At 35.3% G+C, this 17,894-nt stretch overlaps 1 protein-coding gene across 1 annotated transcript in view; it reads right to left on the bottom strand.

Annotated features, from left to right (window-relative positions):
* Nos (Nitric oxide synthase) overlaps window positions 1–17,894 on the bottom strand; it is a 118,962-nt gene that overhangs the window by 70,579 nt on the left and 30,489 nt on the right. The window contains exons 9-13 of the mRNA XM_011497741.1: window positions 16,356–16,550; window positions 12,780–12,877; window positions 12,553–12,697; window positions 5,998–6,102; window positions 4,942–5,009 (exon numbers count right to left, since the gene is read on the bottom strand). Coding sequence (XP_011496043.1) covers window positions 4,942–5,009; window positions 5,998–6,102; window positions 12,553–12,697; window positions 12,780–12,877; window positions 16,356–16,550 — 611 coding nt within the window. The remainder of the gene's footprint in view (window positions 1–4,941; window positions 5,010–5,997; window positions 6,103–12,552; window positions 12,698–12,779; window positions 12,878–16,355; window positions 16,551–17,894) is intronic.

The raw sequence follows: 17,894 nt of genomic DNA on the forward strand, positions 1-17,894 counted from the left end.
AGTTTCAATAAGAAGTTCTTTCTACGATTGTGAATTAGTGTACTGTTGAATTGATCTCATCAAGACTGGATTGCATAGGACCTGCCCACTTGTAATCTCACTTGGAGATAAGGAAGAACTAAAGAGTTGCAATATTGCAAGGGAACGTCATAACAAGCCACCGAAGAGAGACTGGAAAATCACGATTCTTGGCTTATGTAGAAGACGGACGGATTAAAGTCCAACTACGGAAGCTTCCCGGGCATACCCTAGAACAAAACCAGCTACAAAAGCCACATTAGCTTTACAATCCCTCCAACTATAAGTTGTTCCCGCCACATATGGCGCACAGCTTCGCATAACCTACATTTAGGCTCTCTTACGACCGATATTTAGAGGCAACTGCACACGTGTTAAGACATACACAATAACATTGCAGTATTCGATCAGAGCACTACAATCACCATAACCTCTTAGTGATAATATTCAATAGATTATAACCTACTTCTTGTTACAGTAAATCATAATCTCACCAGTGACATGCAGAGAGTAAGAAATTGATTATCCTCTAATTATCCAATAAACAGATATATCAACACCACAAGTTTATCAAGAAATATAAAGATCGTTTGTAATTTAACCAAGGTTAATAATTCCCATTGGAAATAAAGTAAAATAAATTAATTAAACAGCAATAATAAAGATATGAGTTAATTATTTAATCGATGCATTAACCCTTTACTTGCCCGGCAACCCCACACAACATCTAGTGGGTTTTTTGTTCTAAATTGATTTTTGCACGTTTGGCTGACGAGTCAGATTGTGGAATTATTTTCCGAACAGAAATGAATGTATGAGCATACCTGCAGACTATACTTGTTGTGGCAGTATAGTTTCTCGTCATGCAGTTAGCACCTTTGACTGCTTGTAAACGTGGCACACTTGGCAATTAATTATGTATCCCCTTGGATGTGTTCATTGCGTGAGAATAATTGAGTGACTATTGTGTGGCCGGAAATGTTAGCTGAATAACGTAATGACTTATAACTGTTAACCAATTGATTCGCAATGAGTGACAGAGCGCAGTGTGCTGCCCTTATGTATCCACGCTGCAGCTCACTTAGCTGGCAACAAAGCACCTCTATTGCCGTACTGGAATCCTACATGAGGCGCAGAAGAAAACTCTACAAGTTTCGAGAATTCTAAGAAAAGAACAAAGCTTAAGAAATTTTGAGAATTCCAGGCGATGTTATTACTCGAAGATCATATAAACATTGCAGGCCGAAACATAACAAGTACTCGAACATTTTCGTCCCAAGTGTTTACAGAAACCTGAGAGCTAGAGAGACTAGCGATCCCGAGAGCGAACGGTTTTGGAAATTGCTTCAATCCCGAACAGAATCATATAAATTGAATGGAATTTTATTAAAATTCATACAAATATATTATTATTTTTATTATCCATTATTACCAAAATATTTGGAATTTCAGCCACCAGTATGGTCGCAGATCTAGATCGTTGGATTAGACCGTATTACCGGTTTAATGGAGATGGAGGAGGGGGATGAGTGAGAGGTTAATGCGTCAATTCAGTGTAAACACCATTGGTTATTAGTTACCTTTATTTAAGGTTATGTTACAGTGGAAGTTGTTTTTACCGATTGTAATGAGAATTGTTGAGCTTGTCGTGATTTAACAGTTGACCATAAAATATAGAGCGTGCAAGGCTAGGACTGCGTTGGTAGTGCTGAGGACGCGTTTTAATTCTTATTTTTGAGAGAGCATTGCCGGGTCGCGAGTCCATGGATGCATTATTCGGTGATGGCACGTATGGAGAGCATGGCTGGTTCGCGAGTCCATGGGTGCATTGTTCAGCAATAATTCAAAAAGGATAATAGGAGGGACTATTAAAACATTATCGACGCCCTCTTCAGTAGTCTGATAAGAACCAAGTTGCAGAGGCCTTACCGATGATGTCGACGCTGTGCCGCAGTAATGAGTGTGTGGCGGGGGCCACTAGACATTATCGGCACCCTCTTCAGCTGTCTGACAATAATCAAGTTGCAGATGCCTGACTGATATTGTTGGTGCTGAGACGCAAGATATACTGAAGATGTTAGCCTATGTCGTCGCCCTCAATGCGGTCTGACTATCGTCACGTTGCAGAGGACGCACCGATAGCTGGCCAGCAATATAGAATAAATAATGCAAACAATGAGTATACCTTGCATGGATTTCCTTAGACGTGTAGAACTTTTCACTGTTATAACTTGCACTAATTTCACTTGAGTTGCTCAACAAGACCGTTTTTCTTCGTCGTCTGTTACTGCTTATATATGATTCGTACATTTAGGGGTGTAATTATTGGAAACTCTAAAGACTTCTCCGAAATTAAGCTTTAGTACGTTCGAGAATCTTCTTTTGTTGCTATGCGGATATAGCATGCAACTTAAATTACATCGAGAATTTTCGCAGCCGATAATTCAAATATTACGCATTAATATAGATATAATGTATCGGAATCATATTATAATAAACAATAAATTTTTTATTGTTGTGTAGTTCAATCCTGACCATTCCGCTCGCCATCATCACTGTAGTTGGTGATTCCCGTCATTCTCTTGGATAGGTAGGACTGCCAGTTTGTGAATTGCTCTGACTCTGGCGAGTAGCTACTTGCAGGGAAGTAAATGTTCGTCTGTGATGAACACCAGTGAGCGATCTTTGATATCATTCCGTGGGTAGTGCCATTTTGAAGTCGATAGTTATTGTTGCAAGTAATGTGTCGACTACTGTGACCAGAGTTGTTGTACACATACTTATAAGCTTCCAGCGGGTTGTTTTTGAAATTGACAAATTCTTTAGAGATGGTTCTGGGATACTAGTAAGTGGGCTCCCGATTACGAATGTCCTGTAAGTGTTGAATGGTTTTTGGAGGATTGCCTCAATTTGGGCAAGCAGTGTGGTGATTTCTTCAAATGTCCTTTCTCCAATGATGCGCCGTAAGTGAAACTTGGCTGAGTTTACTACTGCTTCGCATTTTCCTCCCATATGAGGCGTAGTGGATGGATTGAATTACCATTGAGAGTAGTCGCTCAAGATCTTAGCTTAAGATGGTTTTAGCTGTTTGTTATTGTTCTTGGGAACCTTGTTTACAGTTTGTAGGACGCTTCTGAAGAATGTCAGAGTGCCGCGTAAATCCATCTCTCGGAATGTTTACTTCTCTCTGAGAAATATTGAAGTTAAAAATAATAGACAAATACTACTTGGGTATTTCGCTTACATTATAGATTCTATTCGAAATTATAGTGATGTAATTCTTGGCTCGAACTACCAATGTTTCAATAGTTTAGCGCCTGCCCTAGCAGACGCTCGGGAAGGAGTGAGATGTAAGGGCTGTACAAGAGATATCGATATACGGATATCCTATGGATAGACATATGGATGTTGTAGAATCTTCTTGAATCTTATATGAAGATACAATTTCTTGATCAGCTTCTTATATAGGAGGAGTCACTACACAAGATGCTTTGAAATCGTTGAATTGATGTTGAATTGAAAATTGCACATGAAAATAATTACTGCACACTTCTTGTCAGAGAGTGTGAGATAATGCTCATGGTTGTCTTGAGCCGATTTTGCTGTTGACTTACAATAATTGAATAGATAACGTGTATTAATGTACTCACAGCGATATCGTAGTTTAATTGCGGCAGAGCAAATGCGTGCGGTGTAACTTTTATACTCACAGGGATGCAATAATCTTCATTTAATCCAGCGGTGAGTTGGACACAATTGCACGCGACAGAGCAAATGCGTGCGGAGTGATTCTTATACTCACAGGGATGCAATAGTTTTGATCTGATCCAGCGGTGAGTTTGACACAATTGAACGCGGCAAAGCAAACGTATGCGGAGTGACTCTTATACTCACCAGGATGCAGTAGTCTTGTTCTGAATTACTAATACGTATTTCTGCGTTGAGTGATTGACTTTCCTTAAGATAGCCCTTGACTACCCACTCGAGCCTTTTCTTGAATTATCTCTGCGGACAGTGCTTGGCTGTCCACAGCCCTTGGCTGCCCACGTGGACAGCGACTTTTCGCTGCCTTGTTCCCATCTTTAAGGCCTCTTGCCATGAGTCCCCACTCAAGAAGCTTCTGGTCTTAGTTTTCCAATCAGGGCGCGCCGCTTTTCGGCGGCATGATGAATGTGCACGCCCTTTTCCCACTTCATAAGAAATTAGGCTTAGACAATGAGAGTATCGAAGGAGTATCTCTGGCGGCAATGCGTGAAGTGGAAGATTTGCCCCTCTCCGGGACTCATCGTGGTGGGGGTGATTTTTGGTCAAGCGTCTTCGCTTGGCCTATGCAAGCAGCAACGGTTATCGTACTTGACAACAATGCATGCGTATACCCTTGTGGCATTGAAGGCACACGTGCGACGCAGAATGTCGAGAGTCGCACGTGCCGAGTTTCGGGTTGCAACGGATTTTAAGAAATGTTTTTCATTCAACTGTTTTGAAATATTTTAATCCTCAAAATATATTCTTGTAAACAAGTTAGTCGGGTTTTGATGGTAGGTCGCAAAGGTCTTCATTGCATTCAAAACAATTACTACGTCTTTAATACGAAAGGCAATAAATGGCTGTTTACGAGTTCACAGATGTACAAACCTTTTCGAGTCTCATGCAACCTTGGCGAGACTTTCTTAGTTTTTTATATCCGTTCGATAATTCTCTTTTATCAGCTATTGAAAGTATTTCTAGTAAATATAATTCGAGAGATTTTCTTTTCACTCTCGAACACATTCATAATATTCAAAATGAATTTTCTAGTACACAAAATGAATCATTATCTTTTGGATTCGTGATAGAAATTTATATATTATTATATTACGATATATTACAATTTGACAGGAACATACTTACCTACTTATATCATATTATTTATTGACTAATTACCTTATTATTTTCTCATTGTTAAAAATGGTATCGTTCATCTTCATTGCATATAGGCTTTGTGCAAATATCTAAAAAATCAAATATTCATATTATTTTAATTTGATTCTTGTTTGTTCACAAAATGTTATTGTTTTACTTAATACAATTTTTTACTTAATACAAATTATTTTATATTTAATATATTTTCTAATTAAATATCATTTATTATACTATTTATATGGCTAGTTTTATGAAGCACTTATGTTTTATATAATTTTTGGGGTTATTTGTGTATAATTGATGAATAGTTTTTTATAATAATTTTTAAAAGTTCGTAATAAAAGATAATTATTTGCAAAATATTATTATTAATCTATATTTTATATTTTTATGGAATAGTCGTTAGTTATCTTAAACGTGACCATATATAAAGATGTGAGTTTTTATATTATCTATTATTAAATATAGATCCTTTATAAGTATATATACTTTGATTTATAGCTCACCTAAAAAAGGATTTTATGTACATTTTGCTATTTTTAATACTTGTGCATAATCAGTTTAAGGCATTTCCTCAATGTTTTAATGATTGCTGGTACTACTGTTACTCAGCTGAAACTACGCCTTTTAAATAAATAAACTACTAACTACGATGTAGTTTAAATTATAAAAATTTATGTGAGCGTGCGATTGTAGCAATTACATAATATGATAAGGTGAATATAATATAACATAAGTATATAAAGAAGATTTTATATGATTTATACATTTCATATTACACATGTATATCCATAATGGATAATATATCCATTTTATTTAGAAAATCCATTGTTCCAAATCCATTATTTAGAAAATCTCTTTGAGATTTTTAACACGATAAATTGTTATTATCATTTTAAACTTATACAATAGTTATATATTAATATATATATATATATATATATATATATATATATATATATATATATATTTTTGTTTTATAAACTTTTTTATAGATTTTTTTAAAAATTTTTTATAGATTTTTTTTATAAAAATTAAAAGTAAGATGTATAACTAATAAGTAACCGTATTTCTTACCTCTCCATTTTCAGGAGGATCTCCATTGCCAAAAGTTGATGTAATAACTAACAGTAGAGCTTCATGTTCAATATTAGTTATATCATAGTTTGACATACTTATCACCTACAATTTTTGAAAGTTTTATACAAGATTTTTATAATTATATTTTGTTTTGATAAAATAAAATATAATTTTAATAATTACAAAACGTGAAATAAATATATTAAGTTATAATAAATATATTAGGAATAATTAAGTTATAGCCATATTAGTATCATCAGTTCATGATTATTTTTTACGTAATTTAAAATTAATACTCATTTATCGTATTATTAGTAGTTTAATTGAAGTATGAGTAGATTGATATTTTACATAAGTGTAATTTATAATGTAAAAAGTTTAAATGTTCGAACATAGATGAATTGAAATGAAATATTCATTGACCCTCAATCAATATAAATGTAATATCTATCCGAATTGATGCCATAAAATATCTACATATAGAATAAAATAAGAACAATAGTGTGTAATAGTATATATATGCCTATATATAGTTATATCAACTTTGAATTTGTATAATACGAATCGTTATATTGATGTTATTTATCAAATTGTTACTTCTAGAACATATATGTATTAGTACATTAGTTTTTAAATAATTTCATAACAAAAGTGCAAATTAATAATTTTTTAAATTTAGACTAAAACAACATTTATATTAATATATATAATCTCGTTAATCAAGAAATTGGCTGAGAAATGTGAGTCATCACACTGCAACATATCACTAGATAAACTTAATGATACACTGTCACAAGTCGAGGAATTGTATAAGGTCTTCATCAAAGGCCATGCACACTGGGACGCAATTTGGACATTTACTCATACCAATCACGAACATTTTATGAAAAATGCCAATCAAGAGGAACACAAACAATTGAACATGGCTTGAAAAATGATCATTAAACTTCGTCAACCCTCCAATAAGGAATCTACTATGAGAGCATCCTCACCAACGAAGGTACAACCTCCTGCCTCCATATGTAGTGCATGCTGATGCCACGTGACAACTACCACCGAACTGCAAGATCTCACCGATTCTCAACACCATCTTAGTATCATTATTATTGTGTAGTTTAACGCAGCTTAAGGGATTGGGAGTACGGGAACATTGAAAGGACTACATTTCAGTATATCTGATGTCACAACGGCTCAATCATGCCACAAGGGAATTGTGGGAGGCATTAGTCCTTTCACTTCTTAGCCGTGCCTTGAACAATTGGTAAACTTCCTAACGTATCGTATGAGGACACTAAATGAAATGAATTCATTAACGACTATCTAGAAACGCTGTACGACTACAATACCATATTGAAAGCACATCAAGGATCAGTGAATAATATCCAGCCCAAACTTCCGGCACAAAAACACAAGATTAACAAGTGTGAATGCTGCACCCACTCAATCCTTACATTTTCACGATTTATGAATATATCAACTGTAAAAAAAAACAGAATCTAGTAAAAAGACAGTACTCATCTTCAACTGTCTAAGACATCACAATGTCACGTATGTATAATTAATACACAATGAAAGAAATGGTTCAGACGGCATCATATTATTATATGAAGAAATCAATTCAGAGACTGTTCAAACCAGCAGTTCAAACCCATCATTCAACTGAGATGATGGTGCAATCGTCGAAATAATAGTGCATACTACCATATTAGTAGTCACAGTATGGCCTAAATACTGTCAAATTCTACTACCGTACAAGTTCGTCTTCTAATTGACACAGGTTCAGAGCTCAGATTTGTCAGTGTCAGTCTCATTAAACAACTAAACAACTCCACAGAGACATTCCATTATTTATATTGACATGTGACAAGGGTCCTCCAGCGTGCAATTATCAATATCAATATTATCTGCCGCATGTTGGTATGCTCAACTTGACAGCTATACAACCATATTAAGAGTAGTAGTACTTAATGATTCTATCACATCAGCATCAAGTTCTAGAATCCAGACATATAAAGTGTTTTAATATGGATCAAAAGACAACGATGTTTTGTTTGCCACCGATGTCACTAAAGTGTATAGGCAGATCAAAACTCACAAGGATTATCGAGACATTCAGATAATACTGGGGATAGACGAACAACAAGGGAAGTACCTGATCATTTGACGACAGGCACTTACAATTTCAGGGCCGCCCATTCCTGGGAATCGGAATACTACTCTAATTAGTAGAGGATGAGGGAAGTGCCATCACTCATGAAAAATATATCGATGACATTTCCGGAAGTGCTAATACACCAGAATAAGTAACTGAAGTCGCAGCACAATTACGAGGACTTCGCATGGCGGGCGGTTTTCCCTCCTCCTTACCACAAATTTTGGATTACGGTGGTCTCCTCAACAGGACACGTTTACGTTCATGACAGGAAGGACGTCGGTTCAAGTTGATGACCTCTCGAAACGCCTCATGTTATCTGAAATGGTTAAGATAATTGACTCAATAGGTTTTGTATTACCTGTCCTGATATAAAAAAAATTCATGCAGGAGCTGTGGCTGCACACGCTCCAATGGGGCGAAATACTGCCATCTCAACCTTGCACGATGGCGGACAATAAAAAAAAACTCGCCAATCGGACTGACTATGATCCTTACTTGTGGTGCTCGAGCATAAGTGGTAGGAGGGAAAGATCAGTATTTATGTCCGCAAGAAGGATTCAACGCGGTACATCAATATTCTCGGCTCGCTGAGGTATTCCACATACATTGTATTCAGATGGTGGTACATCATCACCGAGCTGATGCAGCGCTCCAAGACTATGAGTTCAAGCTATTCCTCACTCAGTTCACTATAGCTAAAATGGAGCTGGCAGCGGTTTGTTGCTTCCAACCTTATGCAGTACGACCAGACAACGTTGAACGTAAGGGTAAGGGCAACAGTCTTAAAGGGAGATCCTCGGGAGCTAACACATGAATCAGTCTCGAGCATCTCTTTGTGAGAAGCAGGGTTACTCAAATTCAAGAGATACTTTCTCCAGACACTCAATGGAATTTTTATCCCAATACATAAACCTGACACCCTACCAATCCCTGAGGAAGGGAAATAATTATCAATAAATTGCTGATGGCGGGTAGAATGTTCGGGATTGAAGCAACTTCCAAGATCGTTGATTATCGGCATCGTTAGTCTCTTTAGCTCTAAAGTTTCTGTAAACCTTTTGGACGAGAATTTTCGTGTTTTTGTTATGTTTTGATTTCAAATGGCCCACAATGCTTATATGGTCTTCGAGTAATAACATCGCCTGGATTTCTCCAAGTTTCTTACGCCTTGTTTTTTACTTAAAATCCTCGAAGCTTCTATAGTTTTTTTTCAGCACCTCGTGTAAGATTCCAGTGCAGCAACAACGATGCTTTGTTGACAGCTAAGTAAGCTGCCGTGTGGATAAATAAAGCAAGTACACGACGAGTATCGTTCTCTTCCAGTGAAGCGACCACGGTAAACCCTCTAAGTGAAGAAGGTATGGCACGGATAACGTACCGCCATGAAACGATCAAGCCTTCAGTTTTCGTATCCGTATTCAGTAGGCTTATAGGCTCATTGTGAATCAGTCGGTTAACAGTCAAAAGCCATTACGTTATTCAACTAGCGTTTTCTGGCACACATCAGTCACACAATTATTCTTAGGCAATGAAGACATCTACGGGCACACAAATTTAATTACCAAGTGTGCTACACTTACAAGCAGTCAAGGGTGCTGACTAGGACGTGTAACTGACTCGGAGGAATAACTGACGCGGAGTAATAACTGACTCAGAAGAATAACTGACTCGGAGGAACAACTGACTTGGAGTAGTAACTAACAACGCGTCTTAATGCGCGCTTCTTAATATCCACGCGGCAGCTATGTTATTTGACAACAATAATAATAATAATACATGTGTGAAAGATTTGTAAAATTCCAGTGAGCCCCGGGGTGTGGCGAGCTGCTCTTAAATATTCGCGTGGCGGTTTAGAACGCTGGCAACAGTGCTTGGGCTTGTTGCTAGGCCGCAAATCTTGATGACGTTAGAAACCGAGCTCCAGAATATTGGAGAAGTCCAGAAAGACACTGCCTTGGAAGGTTAGAGAATTTATTTTATTTAATTATTTATATTTATATTATATTATTTATATTTAATTTAATTATTTATTTATTTAATTATTGTAGTACACTAGAAAATAAGACTTGGACTATTTAAGAATCAATGTTTACAAATATAGGCGTCCAAGTGCTTGTACTTTTCCTATTTTTAAATTCTTCGAAGTTGCTCCAATCCCGAACAATAAGATATCTGAAGAATACCACACATTTGCTCGAACCTTCGCCTAATCATAAAATCTATAATTTTTCTAGAGCTTATCACATATTAAATTTATTCAACAGATTATAGGAGCGGGTATGGATATTAGATAATCATACAGACGGATTTACTCTATCATATTGCGTTAAAGCGTCACAGAAATTGTCATTCGATATAACTTTAGATATAGTTAATATCACAAGAAATATAAAATAAATTTTGAACAAGAGTTATCTATTATTATCTTATCGTACCTTATTTCATTGATTTCTACAAATCAGATTAATTGTGAATCGTACTATGTATTCCGTTTACTTCATACTACCATAGCGTTTTTATCATTATATGATATTTTTTCTTTTTGATATTTATTTTACACATTGATTATGATCCATATATGATCAATATGGATCTATCCAAATTATATAATGTGTGGTAAGCTAATTAGATATATGATTATTAGAATTATAGTTTATATTAGACTGCGTAAAATAATTAAAGAAAGAAATATGTTATGTTCAACAATAGCATGTTTTTATTGTTTCAACAAGACATATGCATTCAATTAGCATACAATACATTTTTATTGATTAAAAAATATATTTTCTGGCATTACTCCTTAACTATTTTTGTAATTTATTCTAAGCATTTAATTTTTAATTACTATCACATTCCTTAAAAGACAATACAAAATCTTTATAAGTATATTATTTTCGACATTAATAGTGAAAAATGTAAAAGTATTTGTTTGAAAATGCGAGAACATTTTTTCTTTTTTGTCAGTGCAATAAAACATCTGGCAAGTAACATCGTAAAATTTGTATTTGGATTTCAAAACTTTAAGTGTCATAAAAAATCTGGAAAAATAATACCATAAACACGAGAAAACCTATAATTTAGACATCTGCATTTTCGTTCCGCTCGGTAACTACATCAAGCATTACTGCAAGCGGACCTTGCTACCCCTTCCTGCTGTCGACAAGTGGCAATGCTGTCACCAGAGAGTCTGCGATGCACCCCCTTTCCGCTGCCGACAGGCTGTCGCATGCGGCAGCAGCAACGAGAAGTCTGCTTGTCATGAAGACCACAAGACGACTAGGCCCTTAATTAACTCTTGATATTTACTCTTGATAGTTTTTCTTTAGTAGTATTCTCGTGATATTACTCTTTTTTGAAGTGTCTCTCCTTTTTGATATCTCTCTTTTAGTAATACTCTCTCAATATATTAAACCCTTGAGACATTTCATACTCAATTAAGTTTAGTGAAAGCCCATTTAGCACTCTTTTGGGAACGACTTACACTTCTTCGGATTATCCATTAACACTGTTACTGGAACAGTAGTTACTGTCCCGGAAGAACTACGACATAAACCCGTATGTCCACTAACGCAGTTCAAGAAACCGTCGTTACTTGTTCCAAGGGAGCTACGACAATTCACCTATCAGAGTTCGAAAACGAGTCAACGATTAGTCTTTGTAAGTAGTCTCTACAACAATAATTACATATATATTGAGATTCAGAGTATTACAGCGACAAGCACAAAGGACGAGGAAGCTACTCTTAATACGACAGTGCGGAATAAATTCCAGTACGCGTCGTCCAGTTTTGCGCCTGCCAGGGGCGTCTCATTTTTAGCAACCCTCACCTTAGTTCAAGTTCGGAAGCTTATGAAAGTAAGCAACACACAGCACAAGTGTCGATGAATCCAGTATCGCGCCACTTTTCGATATCTTTCAATCATAAAGCTGCATTCATAACCTCAACCACACACGTGCTCGTTCAAAAGGCGCTAGTGTCGAGGAACGAAACTTCGCGCCATTCGCCATTCGTATTCAACAATCAAGCTGCATAGATTATTGTACAGTTGTCTCTGCAACACAGTACTTCAATCCAAGAATTAGTTCTACAGGTAATAATAGTAATACTGGTCAACCTTGTCATTAATAAATAACAGAATAAATAGCATATACTTCAGTCATATCTTTATTGTATTATTATAATATCCTTTCTACTTGTGACTTGTCATCGCTACCACACAACACCCGTGGTCTCTTAGTTGTCAACGGCATCAAATTGTATCCGTCGAACCGGCCTTGATAAAACAAGTCGGAACGACAAGTTGCATTTTGTACAGTATTTCTTTATATTTTTATGCCTGTTAAAGTATGTAGTTTTTAAAGTTTTACAATTCCTATAGTATTAAAAATATAATTACCTGCGAATGAAATGCATGACTAAAAAGTTCACCAAGTTTATCTGCATACATTTGTGATTTCCCTGTTTCGGTGGCATACAGTACCGTAGCCTTAATTCTTCTAGATAAAGCTCTTCCAAACAATTTTGAAGTGAATTTTACAGCTCTAAATTAATAAAATTTATATATGTCGATATAACATAGAATTTTGAAGCAATTGTATAGAAATATGAAAAATAATTATATACCTAGCTATTTGTTTAAAATGAAATTTTTTCCGTGGTTTCTTTACTGTATAATGATCATTTTTTCCTTTTTTCCATGTATGAGTTTTCCATGCCGGTTCCTACAAAATATAATTACACAAAATTATATTTAAAATCGCATACATTGCACAATTTAATCGATTCTTTTTATTGAAATTGAAATACCAATATATGAAATGTACATATTTGTTCAGGATTGAATCACCCAATACAAAATAAATATTTATTGTTTGTTAAAATACGATTCCGATAATTCACATTTAAGGCGCAATATTTGAATTATACGTTACAAAAATTCACTGGAAATTTAGCCGCGCACTTTGTCCGCATAGCAACAAAAGAAGCTTCTCGAAGTTGTCAAAGCTTGCTTCCAGAGAATTCACTAAAGCCTCAAAGAATTCATAACACCAAATGTACGCAATCGTATTTAAGAAGCAACGAACGGAGAAGAAAACAGTCTTCTTGAATTACTCATGTGAAACTAGTGTCAGTAATATCTGTGAAAGTTGAACTCGTCTGAAGGAATCCCTGCAAGGTATATTATTATTATTATTATTCGATTATCATTATTTCTGGCCAGCTATCAATATTATCCACACTTGTCGTAAATCCTCGCCTATTTTTCGTGACCACACCCCGGCCTACGTCTATTATAGTTATTGATAGAGCCCGGTCTTATGCTCATTAGTAGGGCGAGACCTTACCGATCATGCTGCCCGAAAAGAACGTCTCATGATAATTCGCGGCCCACGTCTACCGTGTCAGAAAAATCCTCTGACTTGAGTCTCTAGCAGACCGCAAGAGAGGGCGCCGATTCTGACAGTAGACCCCTGCCTAAGTCTAAAGTTAGTACTGCGAGACATTACCGGACACGCCACAATAAAGTGGTTCTGATCAAACCACAAAGGAGGGCGACAGCTATTCGTAATAATCCCCACCACCGCCACGAGCCGAATATCAATCAGTCAATTCCAACGTGGAGTCAAGCGCCTAATCAGTCGCGAGCCGAAGCTCGCCTGGTACTATTCGAGCATCGCCGTAAGCGCCGAAGCTCCGTGAATATAAAATAAGATCCGGAATTATTACCTTAAAAAGCTTATACTCCCAGACGATGTTTCGTCTTAATAATCAGCTGCCTAGCCACTACATTCAACAATTCTCACCACAATAAAAAACACCTACAATACTGTAATAACTACTTAAATAAAGGTCACTAAAACCAATTGTATTTACTCTGAGTTGATGCAACCTCTCACTTATCCCCCCCCCTCCCCAACGCCATTAAACCGGCGGTACGGTCTAATCCACCTACCGTGATATACGATCATACTGGTTGCTGGAATTCCAAACATTGTGATTATATTATATCCAAACATTGTATATTATATAATGTATATTATATATATATATTTTTTTGTATTATAATCGAATTTGTGGAAGGAGGTTACAACATAAGGTTACAAAATTTTTTTTCCCACCTCCTTTATCTTACTATTCTTTTTCTTTTTTATCTTCTTTATCTTTCTCACCTTATTTATTGAAATTAAAAAGGTAATAAAAGTGTTTAATTCATTATATTTATATATTATTAACCATATCTATATTATTAATAGTATTTAATTCATTTTAATTTCTTTTGGGATTGAATTGTGGCAACTTCGAAGAATTTAAAAATGGGAAAAGTACAAGCTCTCGGACACTTATGTTTGTAAACATTGATTCGGCGAATTTTTGTATAGTCTACGCCTTATTTTCTAGTACCCCACAATATTTCCACAGAGCAACGTCGATGAAAATTCTCGAACCTGTCAAGGCAGTGTCTTTCTGAACTTCTCCAATATTCTGGAGCTCGGTTTCTAACGTCATCAAGATTTGCGGCCTAGCAACAAGTTCAAGCACTGTTGCCAGCGTTGTAAACCGCCACGCGAATATTTAATATTTAATATAAGAGTGATTGGAGCTGATTGTATATCAATAGTGAATATTAAACAAGAAGTGCACTACCTACAATCTCATCATAGAATTAGGTAAGACATGAATTTCTGTTAATTTAATTAAAGGAGGAACCATATTGAAGGCGAACGAGCGGAGCCTCATACGACTCTGATGCTGTGAATGCACCTGTCCCGATAGGCATTTATTGGATAGGCACTTAATGGATTGTGAATGGCTGAAGGTGTAAGAGAAAACACTGACTAACAGGGCAGTGCTCGGGATTGAAGCAATGTCCAAGACTATCGACTGTTGGCATCGCCAGTCTCTTTAGCTTTCAGGTTTTTTGTAAATACTTGGGACGAGAATTTTCGTATACTTGTTATGTTTTGGTTTTAAATGGTCCATAATGTTTATATGGTATTTGTTCAAGATTGAACTACCCAACAATAAAAAATTTATTGTTTATTAATATGATTACAGTACATTATATTCATATTTAAATGCGTAATACTTGAAATTGAAATTACTTGCTACGAAAATTCTCGATGTAATTTAAGCCTCGTGCTATGTCTGCATAGCAACAAAAGAAGATTCTCGAACGTACTAAAGCTTAATTTCCGAAAAGTCTCCAGAGTTTCCAAGAATTACAGCGCTAAATGTACGAAATCATATATTAGGAGCAACAGACGACGAAGAAAAATAGTCTTTTTGAGTAAGTCAAGTGAAATTAGTAACAGTCATAACAGTGAAAAGTTCTACACATCTATGTTATACTCATTGTTTATATTATTTATTCATTGTTTACATTACATTGCTTACAGTAGTTTAAATATTTATAATATATATTGAAAATTAGATAAAAAATAAAATAAAGTAAAAAGTAAACTCTATCAATAGATTGATCAAAATTTGTGAGACTTAACCAGTATAATATGATTTTATTAAATATACTATATCAATGTATATCAACTAATTAATATATTTAAAATAAAATGAATAATTTTTATATATTTATGTGTATGATTTGTTAATCTGTAATTTAACAATGTTCCTAACAAAATTTGTATTTAATTCTTTTGTATTTAATATCGTAACATAACAATTAAGAAAATTCTTAATAACTTTCAAAGCTTTTAAGAATTTTTTAATTTTAATGCATGCTATATTTAGCATAATATAAATGTAAGGTATTAAAAATACATTTATAATTAAAAAAGTTACTATTATATACATTCAGATTCATTTTACTCATTGGGCTTTTTCATAATTGAATAATTCTTGTATTTAAATAAATGTACGTTAAATATAACTTTATGAAATTATAATAAATAAATAAAATCATTTCGATACGACTTATGAGCAGTAAATAGTATGAAAATTGTGTAGATATGTGCGAATGAGCATACGAGTACGCAAGATTCGTATTATATACATTTCAACTCACAAGTATAAGTAATTAATATGTACTGTTAATAGGTAATGATATTTACTATAATAATAAGAAAGTGACATACACTACATAAATATCATTAAATGATATTTACAATATAAATACCAGAGTTATTAATTTTGTAAAAATTATATAATATATTCACTTTTAAAAAATCAATATATTATTCTTACTTGAAAATCATAAGATGGTTTTAAATGATAAAGTGCCATTTCTTGGTGAAATACTGAAGTTGCTGATCCCGATAGAGGTGGAGTAATCCATATCCAATCAGCAGGGCATCCATTTCTTAATCTCATTTCATTTTCATAATGTTTCATGAATGATTCAGAAGCTGTATGATGATCAACAATTGTAACATTTTTGGTCTGAAAGAATAGAATTTCTATAAACATTTTTGTAAATAATATTAAAGTGAATAGAAAAATTTTCTTTAGTATCTCGTTATTAGTAATTGTTCGGAATTGAAACAGTTAATGGCGGAATTCAAAAGTGGGAGAGGTGTAAACACCTGGACATTTCCGTATAAACACAATTCAGCGAAATCGGAAAATTACACTACGTTGAGTACTCGAATATTCGATTCTAATTCCGACTAGAAATGCCGATTAACTCCCAAGGTTATATTCTAGTGACGTCACCATAATGATCTGCATAGCAACAGGCACCGGTGCGCTGCCGTTGTCGCAAGCTCCTACGTGAATATTTAAGAGCAGCCCTTGACGCGCTGCGCACTGTTCGTTTAACATCTAGTCAGTGACTACACATCTGGCTCTGAGTATTGTTCTACGATAAATTCAGTTTAGTCCTCATAGTAATTCTATATTTAGTATTATTATTGAGTTGTGCATCTCACATCAGTGTCACTTGCGCCAGCACGAATTGTAATTCAAATTTCAGACAATCAAGAACACAAGAAAGAACTAACACCACTACAATAGAATAATTCTCAGTCTCAATAGAAGTAACCAACAACGCTACAATATTATAATTCATAGACAGAATAAATTAATAATCGAACTCAAATATATTACATTATACCTTTCATTTCTTCCATTTCTGCCTTCTTTCTTCCTAATCGCTATGGCGAGAGATTAATCCACTGAACTATTGAATTGGCAGTTCGAGCCATAAATTAAAACGTTAGAAATCGAACAGTAATAATTATAGAAATTTGAATTGTTATATATATATATATTATTCGAAAGTGGTATTATTTCCTGTCTGTAACTGCCAATGTCTTCGGGATTGAAGCAGTCCCATGAATTTCAAAAAAAAGAAAGGTCATATACGCAGTCCGGTGTACCGCATGTGCGCCTAGACTGACCGCGCGTGCAGCAAGGCTGACCATCACGTGCGCCTAGGCTGATCCGCACGTGCGGACCGAGGCGGGTACTCGAGCAAAATGTTTACAAACAAAACTCGGCAAGTCCGAGCAAGTTTACGATTTGAAATATAATTTACTGCCAGCACTCACAAAAAAGGGACGCCTTCGAAACTTCTAGAAGCTTCGTTTTCTCACGCCAAAGGAAAATTTCTGGAAGGGACGCGCATCGACACTGTTGCCGGCGCTGAAGACGCCGCATGCACATTTAAGCGCAACGCGCCATGAGGCGACGCTCACTCGTAAACTCACTTCGCTCTCCATCAAGCGTAACTGCCGGTCAGTGCATAGTATACTGTAAAGACGCCGCGTGGCCACATTTTCGGCA

Source organism: Ceratosolen solmsi, unplaced genomic scaffold (assembly GCF_000503995.2).
Source record: "Ceratosolen solmsi marchali unplaced genomic scaffold, CerSol_1.0 scaffold47, whole genome shotgun sequence".
Lineage (NCBI taxonomy): Eukaryota > Metazoa > Arthropoda > Insecta > Hymenoptera > Agaonidae > Ceratosolen > Ceratosolen solmsi.